Source organism: Ceratotherium simum, chromosome X (assembly GCF_057802395.1).
Source record: "Ceratotherium simum simum isolate JZ-2026a chromosome X, ASM5780239v1, whole genome shotgun sequence".
In the NCBI taxonomy this organism is placed as follows: Eukaryota; Metazoa; Chordata; class Mammalia; order Perissodactyla; family Rhinocerotidae; genus Ceratotherium; species Ceratotherium simum.
In genome coordinates this window covers 117843211-117861095 of record NC_141940.1, presented here as the reverse complement: position 1 = coordinate 117861095, position 17885 = coordinate 117843211, and the positions used below count along the sequence as shown (strand labels likewise).

Genomic DNA, 17885 nt, shown 5'->3' with positions numbered 1-17885 from the left:
TGTGTGCTCTCTGTTGTACCATTAGATTCATACCACGTTTTGTGATTGAGAGATGTTCACTTGAGTTTTGCATCATCAGCAACTTTGTGATTTTGTTGGTTTTTTTTTGTTTGCTTGTTTGAATTTGTTTTTTTGTTTAATTTGGTTAGCTTTGGAAACTAGTTTCCTTCAGGTGATTTTGCCAAGCTTAAAAAATAAGTAAAACCTGCTAGTCTTTAATTTGGGCCCTTGTGACCTTAGTGGTAACTACAAACCCTTCAGCAGCATGGGGGTCTGTTGGCACATCTATTAGAACTATTGTCTCTTATATGCAAACCTTGGCTAATTCTGACAGCAGTGAAGTGGCATTCACACACCTGCCTGGGACAGTGTTGAAACCTTTTCGAAAATTCACTTGGCAAAGCATGTTAAGAACCTTAAAGTGTTCGTATTCATACTCTTTGTTTGGTAACTAACTTCTGGAAATCTATTCTAAAGGAATAATCCTGAGTCAGAAACAGCATTGTACACCAGAATGTTTTTTCAGGGTGTCATTTAAAATAATGAAAAATTAGAAAAAATGTAAATGTCAACACAGGGAAATAGTAAATTATAGTGTATCTAATTGATGGAGTATGTGTAGCTATGTAAAATGATATTTATAAAGAATTTGTAGTTATATTGGAGAATACCTTTTTTTTTAATGAATAATGAAAAAGGCGACAGGATTACATCATAGTGATACCTAGCCCCCAAAAAAGGAAACCTTAGACATTAAAAAAAACACAAAAAACAGGCTAGGGAGAGCTGCTAGAGACAACAAGAGTATTTTTGGATGGTGGAACCATAGATTTTTTTTTCATCTTTCTGTATCTCTATATTTTAAGAGTCCATTGCCCTGGATTTTTTCAATCTAGTTTCCATGTCAGTGAGTTTTAGATTACAGAGTAAATCCTTTTATACCCAAAATCTAAATCAAAATGCCTAGATAAATAAACATTCCATAAGAATAAATCATAATTCTGTTATCCTTTGTGTATGATAGTTTTCTAATTATTAATCCAGAATCATGCAAAATAAATGTTAATATTTTTTATTGCCAAATATAGAGGCTAGGAATTGACTTGAGCTGATTCTTTTCAAGCTACTTATGTGCTATCACAGTATCTTTAATTTATAAATAAAGTTTATTTGCATTAATCATTATTAATGTTTTAAAATACCCGAATCTTACTGAATTATTTTTATATATGACCCTTTCATGATTCACAAAGGATTTAAGTTGTCTTATAAAGATGTATACAGAATTGCAAGGCAAAACATTTTTTAAATTATTTGTTAGAGTTGGGCCACTAATTTGGCTCTAAGCTTTCAGCTGCATGCCTGAAAGAAATGGAATCATTTAAAATTATTCAGTGGCCATACTTTAAAACCAGTGTCTTAGGAGAAGTGTATCCATTCCTGATACTTGAACTAGAGAGAAAAGTCTTTCATAGGTCCTCGAAGGGAGGACATTTTACAAGATAATAAACAGCATCCTTGAAAACATCCTCACGAAGTGTAGAGCAGTAAGTTTCATGGAGCTTTTTTATGTAGTACACAATATACATACCCCACTGGCATCCTGTCAGATCCACTTGAATTAGCAGTAACTTGGGATTTTACAAGCAAGGCTCTTCAATTAAATAAAAGATGAAAATAAGAATATTAGGTAAAGACTTTTTTAGACAAAGTCTCTGGGGGCCACAGATCGTATACTAGGTAACCAAATTTTTATATAACTAGTTATTTTGAGGTATTTCTTTGACTCTTACTTAACTCCAAATTATTAAACTGTATGTGCAGTAGATGTAATGGTTAGTTATAAAGGTATTGTTATATGCCAGTATTTATCTGATAATAAATACATTTACTAGAGTTAAAGATGCTGCAACTCACATGCCAGGAATGACTTTATAGACTCTCATCTATAGGACAATCTCCCTTTCAGTAATTGATGGATGTAAGTTTTCCTGGTTATAGCTTTCATCCTACAGTCCTTACAAGATGGCTGATCCAGATTAGTAAGTCAGCCTGTGGCCATGGAATAGCATGGAATGAAATGATCCATGTGAATAGTAACCCTAATAACCTAATTTCATGTTACTGTGTGTTCAAGGCAGTAGAACCAACAGACAGCTATGTTTATAAAGTCTCCCAGAAATTGGAGTCAATGAACAACACTTGAATATAAACTAAAAAATTCTAATTCTACTTCTAGGTCCCTAAATAAGGGGAAAGAAGCTAGAAGTGAAGTAGATACAGCAGGCCAATATGATCAGATTAACTATTGTGTAAAAGATTAATAAAATATATTTTATTGAAGGTATTATGAGGAATAGAAATTAGATTTAAAAAGAAAATAGAATTTATATGCATATGTATTATCATTCCAAGTAGTCAGGTTGTAAACTGTATATTTGTTTTAGTAATTCTTTAATTTTTCAGCATATTTTTAGAATTTCTCTATGGGGATTGTTTTTAGATCCATTTTATAATGCCCTGTTACCTTTGCAGCCTGAAGTATCCAACTAGTTTGAAGTAACATGAATCATGTTTAAGCATCTGATTTCTTTAACTCAATTTTAGGACTGATTACTGTAAGTAGCTTAATTACTTAAAACCTTAATCCCTGGGAATACAGATATTTATATATGAGCTTATTTTTTAAAGAATTTAATAATTGTCTCATTTGTATTTAATAATTTATATCACCTTTAGAAATGTGCAATTTAAAACTCTCTAATGTGGACAGTCTTAAAGATTTAAATGTATAATCTTTATTTTAGGACATGGACTTTGTACGCTTTATCATCAACTGCTTTAAGGTTTATTACCCTAAATACCTCTGTAAGTAACTTACCTCTTTATAAAAATATAATATAAAGAAACTAGACAGTGTCTGAGAATCGTGGAGCTTTATGTTGTTATAGACTCTAATACCTCAAACATTGTTTTCTGATGAAGACCTTAAATGTGTTCATAGAAGTTTAAGTACATATCCTAGTAGGTACAGGGGAAATTTTTCATAAATAATCATTGTCCTTTACACTTAGTTTTAAGAGTTTAAGTTCTAAACTATATGTATGGCATCCTATAACACATGCACAGGGACATAAAAACACACATTTATTTCCAAGATTATCCCATTTTTACTCATCTTTCAATTGAGGAGTTCATTTAAAATAATATTTATTATATGCAACTACTTACATACAAGAAACAGATAAGCAATATTGATAAAGTATACTGTGTGATAAGCAATAATCATACATAATGTACACTGTGTTCCTAATTGCTATTTAAAAATTGTCATTAAGAAAACACTTGACTAGAGTGCACTAAATTTGAATCTGCCATTTGGAGTTTATTTTTAATTGTGATTCTTCCATGAATTACCCGAATAAAGAACTCTTAAATCTTATGTATTCATTTTTGACTTGTTGGATTTATATGACGGTTTCCCCCTGGGGAAATCAAGATGCCATCGCACATAAACAGTCAAATATTTTTAACCTCAATGGGTTGAAAGTGAAAATACAGACCGGAGACAACAGGGACATCAGAAAATGGAAACTCACAGGTTTGCCTGGGCACACCCCTGGCAAATACCACAGTGAGGGTCTTTGGGACTCGTGACTCAGATGACACTAAACGCTAAAATCCCTAAATCATGTTACTTTGGCATGCTTTCACGTTATTATTAGTGTGAAGTGAGGAACAGACAAAAAGCATGGTGGATATTAAGGATCAGTTTCATCCCTAGTCGTGTGCTCTCACGTCTTCAGAAAGAGTATTCATGAACATTTTTAGGTGTAGAGAATGTCTGATTTAGGGAACCTATAGGACCTGCTGTTCCTTTTGAATTCTTCCTGGATCTAGCATGTACCCTGATTCATTAAGGCTTGCTGAGCAGTGCCAGTCAGTGGTCAGTAGGGAATCACTACCCTGTATTATTAGCTTATTTCTCTTATGTTCAAAATGAAAATAAAATATCCACTTGTTTATTGAAATATCTAAAAGAGTTTGTGAAGAGCCGTTTATAAATAGTATAAATATCATTATTACCTTATAAAACACATCCAAGATTCTTTTGAGAAAACTATTGTAAATTCATGGGTCTATATAAAGATGAATTGGAACATTATTCGTTCCAATTAACTAGAGATAATGTATATAGTCTACCTACATAATCTAGTTTTGCAGACATTGAGTTTTGTAGAATTTTAAATTATGCTTCAAAATCTGTCATAAAATATAACTATTATTTCTTAAAATCTTGAGTCCAAATCCTTTTAGGTGTATCCCAGATGAAGACTGAGGTGTTAAGCGCCAGGGTACCTCTTTGCACATAACTTGTTCCTTACATGTACTTTACTTGTCCTACATTAATATAATTATTCTAGGAGGTTCTCCGTCCAGAGAAGAACGAAATTACATTTTGATTCATCTGGAATAGAAGAATGAACTGGATATCAAAAATTCTCTTTGTGGTTTCTGGTTCTTTTCTCACGCTTGTTAATATGGCTGTTTAATATCTTCATCTAAGTATGCAAATAATACTTGTGTATACTTTGGAATTATTGGCTTCCTGGGGCTCATAATATTAAGGAAAGTAGAAATAGTTTTTGTTTCTTTAAACATAATGATTTATTAAAAATAGGGGGGGCAACTATGAGAATGGTTTAACAATATAATCTTTAGAAAATTATAATTCAAACCATAAATTAGGCATTGAAATTGTTTTAAAGTTCAGTGGACTTCAGCAGTAATATGACATACCATATCCAAAGACTCTACTAACCCACTTAACTATTTTTTTATACCTTTTTGCAAACAACAAAAGCAATAAATGAATAAAAGAACAGGCAATTTGCAAAAGGACAGTAATAGTGCATTGTTCATTTCCCACAAGCTGTCCTCCTGGGTGGGCCCCTCACAATTGTGAAAAGTTAGTTTGATTCTAGCACCACGCGCACTTCATTGAATTAGAACTGAGTCAACTAGCTGAGTTTTTAGTTAACATTTAGATCACCAGATTTTCTAGGCCAGGTATAATTGATATTACTATAGTGGTACTAAGTCACATTCAATGAATTTTTTTTTTCATTTTTCAGCAAAAATGGTGATCTTTGATATGCCTTGGATAATGAATGGTGAGTATATTACTTATACTTTCCTGAAATAAAATATCTGATTTCCTTTGCCAACTTAGCCATATTTCTATGGTTGTTTAAAAAAATGTTTCTGTTGTGCTTGGTGTGTACTCTTAAGAGACTGGAGCTAGAACACTCAAAGGCTGTTCCTAAGCAAACTGGGCTAACATTCTACCCCCAGGCTCTGGGGACACCCATTAGTCTTCTCTAAAAACAGCCTCAGGATGTTCAACCATTCAGGTAAAACTATGGTCAGAAGCCTCAGTTTGTCACCCACATATGGGATATATCACAGAACACAGGCCTTGGTAGGTTTTCTCATGGGCTTCAGGTATTGAGGAAGAAGGTGGGATGAATCTGAAATTTACTCCAAATCTCTGTAGTCACATAACTCTTACAACAGTCATTGTATATTTTTGGTAAAAAAAAAAAATTTTTAAAAACATTGAAAAACACCTTTTCAACTTAAACATGATTATAAATTTAGTGTTATTTTCAGAATGTTCATTTTCATTTGTGTTTGCCAAAGTCAGTTGTTACATAGAAAGCAATAGAGAAAACCAACAAAACCAAAACTTGGTTCTTTGAAAAGTTCATTAAAATTGACAAAACTTTAGCTAAACTGATGAAGAAAAAAAGAAAGACTCAAATAATTAAAATCAGGAGTGAAAGAAGAGACATCACTACTGACCTTACAGAAATGAAAAGGATTATAAGGGAATACTATGAACAATTGTTTGCCAAGAAATTAGATAACGTAGATGAAATGGACAAATTCCTAGAAAGACACAAACTGCTGAAATGGATTCAAGAAGAATCTGAATAGAAGTATAACAAAAGAAGTTGAATTAGTAATCCAAAAATTTCTCATAAAGGAAAGCCCAGGCCCAAATGGCTTCACTGGTAAAGTCTACCAAACATATAAAGAAGAATCAACACCAATCCTTTGCAAACTCTTCCAAAAAATAGAAGGGACACTTCCCAACTCATTTTATGAAGCAAGTATATCCCTAATAACAAACATCACAAGAAAAGAAAACTATAAACTGGTATCACTTATGAATATAGATGGACCAACCCTCAATAAAGTACTAACAAACTGAATCTAACAGCATATAAAAAGGATTATACACCATGACAAAGTAGGATTTATCTTAGGAATGCAAAGTTGGTTCAGCCTATGAAAATCAGCCAGTGTTATCCAACATGTTAATAGACTAAAGGAAAAAATCATATGATCATCTCAGTAGACACAGAAAAAGCATTTGATAAAATTCAGTACTATCATGATAAAAGCACTCAAGAAACTAGGACTAGAAGGTGCAAAGAGTTGGAACAGCTTTAAAATTAGGGGACCACAGTAGTCCACACAAGACTACCCTCACTTCTGACACCAACTATAAGTTCAAGAGGTTCCCAAAACCACCCTCAGTTTCACTAGAATGACTCAAAGAACTCACTGAAAGCTATTATATTCAGTTACCGTTTGTTACAGGGAAAGGATTCAAATTAAAATCAGCCAAGGGAAGAAAAACATAGGGCGGAATTCAGGGAAGTACCAAATGTGGAGCACATTACTTTTCCAACATCAGTAGATGACAGTACCCATAGAGTATTGTCAACCAGGGAAGCCCACCCAAATCGTGTTCAGAGTTTCTACTGGGGCTTTGTTATGTAGGCCTGACTGATTTATCACATGGTTGATCTCAGGCTCCAGTCTCTCCAGATGTCTACTGATACTGCATGACCCAAAGCCCGCACCCTAAATCATATTGTTCCAGTGTGACCCAAGGCCCCCTGGCAAACAAAGGCACTCCTATTAGGCATGAAGATTACCTCCCAGAAGCTGAGGGCAAAGGCTAGACCTTTCTTCACTACACAGAAGGGAACTTCCTCAGTCTGATAAAGGGAATCTATGTAAAACCTGCATCTATGAAAACCTGCAACTAATAGCAGTGAAAGAATGAGTGTTTTCCCTCTGAGATGAGGAACAAGACAAGGTTGTCTTTCTCACCACCTATGTTGCCAGGGCACTTAGGCAAGAAATAGAAATAAAAGGCATCCAGATTGGAAAAGAAGATGTAATACTATCTATATTTGCAGGTGACATAGTTGTCTATATGGAAAATTTTAAGGAATACACACACAAAAAAAACCTATTAGAACTAATAAACAAGTTCAGCGAAGTGGCAGGATACAAAGTCAATACACAAAATCAATTGTATTTCTATACACTGGCAATGAGTAATCCAAAAAATGAAAATAAGAAAACAATTCCATTTGTAATAGCATCACAAAGAATAAAATACTTAGAAATAAAATTAGTAAAAGAAGTTCAAGACTCATACCCGGAAACCTCAAAACACCATTGAAGGAAATTCAAGACTTAGGTAAATAGGCATCTCTTGTTTGTGGATTGGAAGACCTAATGTTAAGATGGCAGTACTTCCTGAATTGATGTACAGATTCAATGCAGTCCTTGTTAAAATCCCAGCTGCCTTTTTTACAGAAATTGACAAGCTCTTCCTTAAATTCATATGGAAATGCAAGAGGCCCAGAGTAGTTAAAATAGTCTTGAAAAAGAACATAAAATTGGAGGACTCACACTTCTTGATTTCAAGATCTCACTACAAAGCTATAGTAATTAAGACATGGTACGGACGTAAGGATAGGCGTATAGATCAACAAAATAGAATTGAGAGTCCAGAAATAAACCCTAACATTTATGGTTAATAGATTTTTTGACAATGGTGCCAAGACAATTCAGTGGAGAAAGACTAGTCCTTTTAATAAATGGTACTGGGACAATATCCACATTCAAGTGAATGAAGTTGGACCTCTACCTCCCATCATATATAAAAATTAACTCAAAATGGATCAGAGACCTAAATGTAAGAGTTGAAACTATAAAACGCTTAGAATAAACCATGGGAGTACATCTTGGTGACCTTGGATTAGGCAGTGGTTTCTTAGATATAACACCAAAAAAGCACAAGCAACAAAAGAAAAAAAATAGATACATTGGGCTTCATTAAAACTTTTGCACTTCAAAGGACACAGTCAAGGTGAAAAAACTCTCAGAATGGAAGAAACTATTTACAAATCATACATCTGATAAGGAACTTTGGGCCATTTGACTTTTTATTGTTGCATTCTAAAAGTTATTTATATATTCTAGACCTATTAAAAACGGCAAAAGATTTGAATAGACATTTCTCCAAAGAAGATGTGTAAATGGGCAATAAACACATAAAAATATGCCCAACATCATTAGTCATTAGAGAAATGCAAGTCAAAATCAAATAAGATACTACTTCACATCCACTAGGATGGTGATAATCAAAAAGACAGTAACAAGTGTTGTCAAGGATGTGGAGAAATTGGAACCCTCATACGCTACTGGTGAGAATGTAAAATGGTGCAGCCACTGTGGAAAAGTTTGGCAGTTGCTCAAAAAGTTAAATGTAGAATTACCATATGACCCAGCAATTCTACACCTAGGTATATCTTCAAGATAATTGAAAGCATATGTCTACACAAAAATTTGTACACAAATGTTTATAGCAGCATTATTCATAATATTGAAAAGTGGAAACAACCAGAATGTTCATCAACTGATAGATAATCTAAATTGTATATCCATAAAATGGAAAATTATTCAGCCATAAAAAGGAATACTGATACACGCTACATCATAGATGAACCTTGAAAACATGCTGAGTGAATAAAGCTTGTAGAAAAAAAGCACGTATTGTATAATTCCATTTATATGAAATGTCCAAAATAGGCAAATCCATAAAGACAGAAAGTAGATTAGTGGTTTCCAGGGAATGGGAGAAGGGGAGATAAGGAGAGATTGCTAGTGGGTGAGGGTTTCTTTTTGGTGAGATGAAAATGTTCTAAAATTAGACAGTGGTAATGATTGCACAACTCTGTGAATATACTCAAAACCATTGATGTGTGTACTTTAAAAGGGTGAATTTTATGGTATGTAAATTATGTCTCAATAAACGTGTTATAAAAAATCAGATTTAGCACTTTAGTTAATTCATGTAGCGTAGCTTCAAAACACATCAACTCTCAGACTTTTTAAATTGAAATTAATGAAAATGTAAATGTTATGTAAAAAATTTTTAAGCATAATTAGCCACAGTAAAAATGCGGTTTTCTGAACTACTGTTTAATGTTTATCATGCTGTTTTATTTATTGATTTTTTTTTCATTGACGCTTTTGCATATTTAATGAAGGAATCCTCTTTTAATTTCTTTAAAATGTGTTTAGAATATCACGATGGAAATGAGGTTTAAAAAATTAAGTATAAATCAGAATGGCATGACAGAACAAGATTGTAATTACTAAATAGCTGTGTTTGATAACACTTGATTCTTGCAGATTCCATAAGTTCCTCACAGTTACGTAAGCTGCAGGGCTTGGGAGAAAGGCAGAGAAGTTTAGGGTTGGCATGCAAGTCTGGGTCCGGCTCAGATTGAAGGGTTTATCAGAACTGTAAGGCAGATGACTCTATTGTGTAGTTATTCCCTGAATCACTATGCTATCTGATTCAGTGTCTGGAAATCTTAGTAGTTGGGATCATTGATGGATTTGTGCAGAGGCTAAAACCCTGATAAGTTTATTAATGAACTTCAGGGTAATTTAATCTTCCTGAATGTTCATGGAACATTTGAAACCCATAAGGGACAATCACAATGTAAATGCCTACAGGAATTAGAGAATGTTAATGACCTATCATGCCATGGAAAGATACATATTAACAAACTTTAGCACAGACTAATTTCAGAAGACGTGGGTTAGCACGTAGTAAATTAATTGAGAAAGAGAATGAAAAGAATTTAATGAAGTGACTTTTTTTCTTCAGCTGCTTTCAAAATTGTGAAAACCTGGCTTGGTCCAGAAGCAGTGAGTTTGTTGAAGTTTACAAGTAAAAATGACATCCAAGACTATGTCAGTGTAGAATACCTGCCTCCCCACATGGGTGGAACTGTAAGTATAATACTTGAAACTTGTTTCTAAAATAAGACTGGATCACAGCACATTAGGCTATATTCTTTCCTCAAGGAAAAAGGAAAGCAAAATCTTAACATCCAAAGAAAGATCATAGATACCCCCCAAATAGAAAGCAGCGTTACAGGGGCTGGCCCGGCCGTGTAGCAGTTAAGTTCACACGTTCCGCTTCAGCGGCCCCGGGTTCACCGGTTTGGATCCTGGGCATAGACCTACTCACCGTTCATCAAGCCATGCCCAGGCAGCGTCCCACATAGAGGAGCTATAACTCTACAACTATGATATACAACTATGTACTGGGGCTTTGGGGAGAACAAAGAAAAAGAGGAAGATTGGCAACAGATATTAGTGCAGGGCCACTCTTCCTCAAAAAAAAAAAAAAAGAAAACAAAGCAGTGTTACATTTTTTATTTAAGTTTTCAAGTTGTTAAATTTTTATTTTTTAATAGGTTATGTATTTACACAGTTCTAAACTGAAAAGTATTCAGAAACAAGTATTCAGTAAAAAATCTTTCTATTGCTATCCCAACCACACTATTCCCCTCCCCAGTTCCATTTCTCATATTTATTTCCAGGAATCTGTATTGCCTATATAAGCAACTTTAGTATATGTTATATACATAAGCAAATATAGTGTATATGTCATTCTTTCTCCCTCCCATCTCTTCTAAACAAATAGTGTATTTCTACACTATCGTGCATAGTACTTTTTTCTTCACAACATGTCTTAGAGATCATTCTAAATCAGTATGTGACAAGCTGTCTTACTCTTGTTTATGGCTACATAGTATTCCAGTGTCTAGAGATCAACTATAAATTTTTTAATTAATAACCATAAGTTATTTAATTTCCTTTTGATATGTCTTTAATTTGCTTCCAGTTGTTTACTCTTGAACAGTCTCTTTAATTTAAAAGATAATGTATACTCTCAAGATTTTTTTGAAATGATTTTACTACTTACAAATAAGAGACCAGGAGTAAGTAGATATGTGTTAAATTTTTTTTTTAGTATTTTTTTTTCCCCAAAGCCCCAGTAGATAGTTGTATGTCACAGTTGCACAGCCTTCTAGTTGCTGTATGTGGGACGTGGCCTCAGCATGGCCGGAGAAGCAGTGCGTCGGTACGTGCCCGGGATCTGAACCCAGGCTGCCAGTAGCGGAGCACGCGCACTTAACCGCTAAGCCACAGGGCCGGCCGATATGTGTTAAATTTTTAATACTACATAACAATGAAACATATTGTGGTAATCACTTTTTTTTATAAACTGTGAAACCTATGAATTTGGTATGCTTTGGGTTAACTTTATTGATAATACTTCAATTATTTGATTTTTACAATCTACTTTGTATACTGCCTACTTGGCAAAATTGTATTCAGCCAGAACCAAGGGACTAGCAAGATGAAAAGTTTTATGTCCTTTTGTTTGTTTTCTTTGACTAGAAAAAACTTGAACCAATATTTTTAATTTGAAATTTGCTGCTTTTCTATTCTGAGGCTTTATATTTCACATTTTAACCTAGAAAAACAGAGTATGGTTCATTTCAAGTACTACCCTTAGTTAAAATAGCAATTTAATTGAGTCATCATTTATAATAATTTGCCTATAGAATTATTGTATCTTAAAATTAATAGCATTTAGTGCAAGGTATTTTTATTTTTGGGGGTATAAAAGGTTATTTCCCTTCTCTGTTGTTAGTGGTATATTTCTTCAGGATTGTGGTCAAAATTGTAGTAGGACTACTATTCTTTAATATAAATTTTTTTTCCCAAAGGTAATACATACACGTGATTTATTTTTTTCGAAGCAAACAATACCAAAGACTGAAAAGTACAACAGTACAGTGAAAAGTACATCTCCCTCCCCAGGTCACTGCCCACTGTCACTCCCTAAAGGCACTCACTGCTTCCAAGTTTTATTCTATCATTTTTTTTACATAATAATCACATACCATATCTATTGTTCTGTTGTGGTTCTTTTTGCACATCATTTATTTTTAGGTCATACCACATTGATTCATAGAGGTCTACCTGATTTTTTAAACTGTTGCAGAATATTCTGTTGTGTGGATATAACATAATGTGTATTTTAATCAGTTCTCTTTTGAAGGACCATTAGTTGTTTTTTAATCTTTTGCCATTACTAATAGTGCTGCAGTGAATATTCTTGTAAATAACTTGGTATACAGGTGCAGCAGTATACATAGAAGATAAACTCCTAGAATTAAAATCATTAGGTCAATGGGTATATTTAGTTTAAATTTTGATAGCTATTGCCAATTTCCCTCTAAAGAGATTGTGCCCATTTACCAATAATGTGTGAGAATGCTTGAACCACATCCTTGCCAACACCACATATTCTCATTTTTATAATCTTTGCCAGTCTCAGGTAAAAAATATTGTGGTTTTAATTTGTATTTCTTTTATTGTAAGTGATGTTGAGCATATTTTTTATGATTTAAAAGGCAGTCTGTTCTTTTTCTATGAACTCTGTGTCATTCCTTTATTTCTTATCCTGTTGGGTTATTGCTCTTTTCTTGTTGATTTGTATATATTAACAAAAGCTGTCTTTCTAACGTGTGCGGTACATGTTTTCCCAGTTGTGGTCTTTAAAAAAAAAGACTTTGGTTTTTAAGATTTTTGGGGGGGAGTTGAGGGCATTGGTGGTTGGTTGGTTGATTGGTTGGGTTTTGTTTCTTGCCATTCAGAAATGTTTCATTTTAGTGTGCTCAATTTTTATCAGTATTTTCATGCCTTCTATGTTTTTGCTATGCTTAGAAAGGCCTTCCCTACTTAGGTTTTGTGTTTTTTTTTTTTAATCTTCCTATGTGTTGTTCTAGAGCTTATATGGTTTTTAAAAAATACACGCACACATACATACACATACACACACACAAATTTAAAGCTTTTATTCATCTGAGAATTTCTTTTACAGATAACTGGCCAGTTGTCTCACACCACTTACTGCTCTTTTCCTTTCTGGTTTGAAATGTTTTTTTTGTTTGTTTGTTTTAAATTTCACTATTTTCTTGGCCTGAGGAATGGATTTTAACTTTACTAAAAGAAGTATTTCTCTACCCATCTCTTAGCAGGCTGATACAGAATTCTTTTCTTTCAGGATCCTTTCAAATATAGTTATCCACCACTAGTAGATGATGACTTCCAGACACCATTGTGTGAAAATGGTCCTATTGCAAGTGAGGATGAAACTTCAAGTAAAGAAGATATAGAAAGTGATGGCAAAGAAACCTTGGAAACAATTTCTAATGAAGAACAAACACCTCTTCTAAAAAAGGTAATTTTAACAAAAAAATGAAATCAAGTCAAAAGCTGTGGCCTAGTCCCAATCCTACCACTAGCTGGCTATGTGATTTTGCGTGATTCACTTCACTTGCTGTCCTTCCACATCTTTGTTTGTAAAAAGATGAAGGATGGCACTAGCTGATCAGTATGGCTGATATAGTATATAAAAGGCTGATTCTGGGGCCGGCCTGGTGGCTCGCGCGTTCCGCTTTGGCAGCCTGGGGTTCGCCAGTTCAGATCCTGGGCGGGGACCTACTCACCACTCATCAAGCCATGTGGAGGTGGCACCCCACATAGAGGAGCTAAAACTATGCCACTATGATACACAACTTTGTGCTGGGGCTTTGGGGAGAAAAAAGGAAAAAAAAGGTAGGAAGATTGGCAACAGATGTTAGCACAGGGCCAATCTTCCTCAAAAAAAAAATATATATATATATATATATCTTAAAGAAAAAAAGCTCATTCCATGCTTTTGTATAAAAATTGGCAAAATGCACCTGGATGGAATTGTTTTATCTAAAATATTTTTTATTTATCTAAAATAAAAAGTAATTAATTTAAAATTTTACCTTGATCTACCTCCTCTATTTCGTTTTTTAAAGAGCACTTAGTTATCTTTTTATGAATCATCAGAGGCTTGATAGAGGGATAAATAAATTATAATTTAGAACAAATTTAAAGACTCTTAAGGGAAGGACCATGTTATATTTTCTGTGGTGACCTATTTATAGTAAGCACTTAAATATATGGTACCGGTCATGTTAATGTAGGTTAAATGTATAATTTAAATATAATAAACCTACGTCAAAGGTTATAATTTGGGTTGGATCACTATAATGTTTACTTTTTGACCTAATGAACTGCCCGTCAGTGTAAAACTAAATCCTTTATCTTTTCTTTCTTTCTTTTTTTTTTTTTTTTGTTTTTAGATTAACCTACCTGAATCTACTTCCAAAGCGGAGGAACATGAAAAAGTTGATTCCAAAATGAAAGCTTTCAAGAAACCATTGAGTGTGTTTAAAGGGCCCTTATTACACATCAGGTAATAGTTGAGGATTTTATTAGCTGTGCTCTTATAACATATCTTGATCATCTTAAGTGAATTGCAAAATTAAGAAGACTTCTGTACTGTTTTGAAACTGTGGAAATACAAAATTAAGGGTTATCTGAGACTCACTTTGGTTTCCAGACATAGTGGATATTTTTAGCTATCTTTGTGTTATTTAGTCCATTGAGTGTGTTTAAAGGGCCCTCATCCCACGTCTGGTAATAAAAGTGAGTATTCATATATTAACAATAAATCTGAATGACATGTATTTTTCTCATTTTACTAATACTGTTTGACTTGCACAAGTTTGAGAATGCCAGAAACAACATTGAAGTAGGCATTTATCTATTTGACCTTCCAAAAGCTAAAGCTGAACCAGAAAAATGGATTTTTTTACCAAAGCCAAATTTTAGCACATCTGTAGTTTTGTTTTTAGATTATTCGATCCAAAAGATTCAGGATTATTTCTTGTATCATTATGTAAAGACCTTTCTCACTAATGATGCTTTTGGTTGGTAAATCTATATAGCTTTATGTTAATATTGCTATACCAACTTTATTTAGTGATGACCTAATATATCATTTTCTATCCCTTTACTTGAAACCTTTCCATGTAACTGTTTTAGGTATGACTCTTAGGAACAATCGGCCAGAGTTTTAAAAAATCTAACCTGAGATTTTCTATTAATTGACAAGATTGGTTTGTTTACATATATTTTCATTACTTATGTTTGGATTTATCTCCACCATCTGTGTGTGTATGAGTGTGTGAGGGGGGAGGGAGGGAAACATGCATGCATGTTCTGTTTTCCATTGCCATTTTCCCCCTTTGGAGTTTTTTTGTTTATTTTTTTCCCACTTTTCCCTCTACTGGTTTGGAAGTTACACACTGTTTTTTCACTGGACGCCTGTCAAAACCGTAGGTCCTGGCTTATAAAGGTCAAGGTCTAGCTGGAAGAGCCGGCTAGGGAGAAAGCCATAGTGGAACAGGGTGGCTTCTAGGCCTGCACTTCTGGGCTCTACACGCCGTCTGTCCCCACGCCCCTCTGCCCCCAGGAGGGTCAAGGCCCTTTTCCTACACGTGGCCCAGGGACCCATCCAACATCTTAGAGCAGTTCTAAGAACCATAACCTTCCTGTCTTTTCTGTGGCCCATTTCAGATCAGGTTCTAAAAGGAAGCCAGCAACCATGCTAATTGATGTCCAAAGCTGGACAGAGTCCTCCTGGGAGAGCGCTTCCTTAAAAATGTGTGTTCGCTAGATGAATAAATATTTCTGATATGTAGGCATTCCTGATATAAAATGAAATCTGTTTAAAGATGTAGCTCAAAGTCAAGAGCTATCTGAAGAATTCACCTTTTTATCTAGAACAAAAACACTGTCCTTCCTGTTGTTTGGAGGCACCTGATATAATTTGGCTAATATAATTAAACTACACAAACTTTGCTTGAGTCTTTTAGTTTTTATTTTAGGTCATGGGCATTACATTGGCCAATAATAGTAAAATTTGTATTTTGAAGTTCACTGATTTTACTATTTGACAAATTCTTCCTGAAGTTCCCACCCCAAATTTTATTTCTGTGTTTATTTTTCTCCTCCCATATTACTTAGGAAAAGCCTTTATAGTAAGGAATTATTCTGTTGCTTAAATACATCCCTAATGATCTTTCTTTTTAAGTTATGCTTTTCTCTGTTGGTGTATAAAAATATGCCCCATTCTAATCTGTTTGTAATTAGGTACAGTTGAAGCAGCAGTTCTTTCTTTGTTTTGATGATTATCTGTAACCTTCCAAAGAGTTTAAATAAATGTACCTTAAGATGATGCTGATTACTATAGGACTAATTAAGAATCTTCCTAATTCTCTCTTTCTGTTCCTTCCTATTTTCTTTTTATCTTGGGGAAAACCATAAGACTTTTTTAAAAGCATGCATTGAATCAGTAAGATTAAAATACAAAATATATTAGGTAATTGTTTTGTAATCTTTTCTTTTTTGATATAATCTCTTCATACAAATGAGCATAAAATATTAACCAAATACTTTTCTTCAAGCTAATGATTAAATTGTCATTTATTCTAAGTAATACAAATGTCTTATGCTTTTGTCAACACCTAGCCCAGCGGAAGAACTGTATTTTGGAAGTACAGAATCTGGAGAGAAGAAAACTTTAATAGTGTTGACAAATGTAACTAAAAACATAGTGGCATTTAAGGTAAATATCTGAAATATATAATAAATTATGTGTCAAAATTTGACATGGAAAGGGATTTTACATGTATTTTAATTGAAAGATTGATAATTTTGAACTTGTACAATGTTTTTATTTATTATATTTTTAAGCATGTTATTCTGCCCTCTAGTTCTAACCACGTGGCATAGCTTATCTAAAATTTTTCCTGGGATCTGTATCTCAATCTTTAATGTATAGTAATAGGCTAATGTCCAATTAATCCCAGGGCATAATGTCTGTTAGTAAATAAAAACCCGAGGAAAATCACTCTCCATTATATGAATAATTTAAATCTTAACAGTGAAAAATAAAACTATAAAATCGAAAGTGCATTTTCCCCCAAGTATGGTATATTCTGGAGTATGGTTTATACTGGATACTAACCAGATACTAAGCGTTAAGTGTAACAAGACTGAGTCCACCATCGCCCCATATTGTAGGTATTACTTCCTTAAATTGTCTATTTAATTTAAATTTAACCACTAGGATGTTCTGGATGTCCTTTGATTATCAACTGTTTTTTAATTTCTGAATGCTGTTGAAACACGTGTTCTAATGTGCACTCAGTTTTTTGAATTTGTATTAAATTCAGGTGATTACCGGACAAGATAAATATTTAACAGATGGATTAATTTTTTTATTTAAGAGGAAGGCTAAGGGGCCGGCCCCGTGGCGTAGTGGTTAAGTGCGCGCACTCCCCTGCAGCAGCCCGGGGTTCACATCCCAGGCGCACACCGACACACCACTTGTCAAGCCATGCTGTGGTGGCGTCCCATATAAAGTAGAGGAAGATGGGCACGGATGTTAGCCCAGGGCCAGTCTTCCTCAGCAAAAAAGAGGAGGATTGGCATGGATGTTAGCTCAGGGCTGATCTTCCTCACAAAAAAAAAAAATTAAGAGGAAGGCTAAGTGACAATTGGACTTATGAGTGAATATATTTTTTTTAAATCGGTTGAGGTGCTTTTTTCACTGTTGATGGGGAAAGATACATTCTGTGCTTAACCACCAAGATTGTTTTACAGACTTTGTTTATTATTAATTTTTTAAAGTCATTTTTAAGCTATTTCCCCCTGAAAAGCAAAGGTTATTATGTGATTACTGTGTTTTATAA

The 17885-nt window shown here is 34.0% G+C and overlaps 1 protein-coding gene across 1 annotated transcript in view; it reads left to right on the top strand.

The window, feature by feature from the left end:
* The window catches only part of MOSPD2 (motile sperm domain containing 2), a 51053-nt gene that overhangs the window by 21223 nt on the left and 11945 nt on the right, over positions 1-17885 (top strand). Inside the window, exons 6-11 of the mRNA XM_004435136.3 lie at positions 2808-2868; positions 5136-5174; positions 10052-10176; positions 13313-13489; positions 14427-14539; positions 16660-16756. Of these exons, the coding sequence (XP_004435193.2) occupies positions 2808-2868; positions 5136-5174; positions 10052-10176; positions 13313-13489; positions 14427-14539; positions 16660-16756 (612 nt within the window). The remainder of the gene's footprint in view (positions 1-2807; positions 2869-5135; positions 5175-10051; positions 10177-13312; positions 13490-14426; positions 14540-16659; positions 16757-17885) is intronic.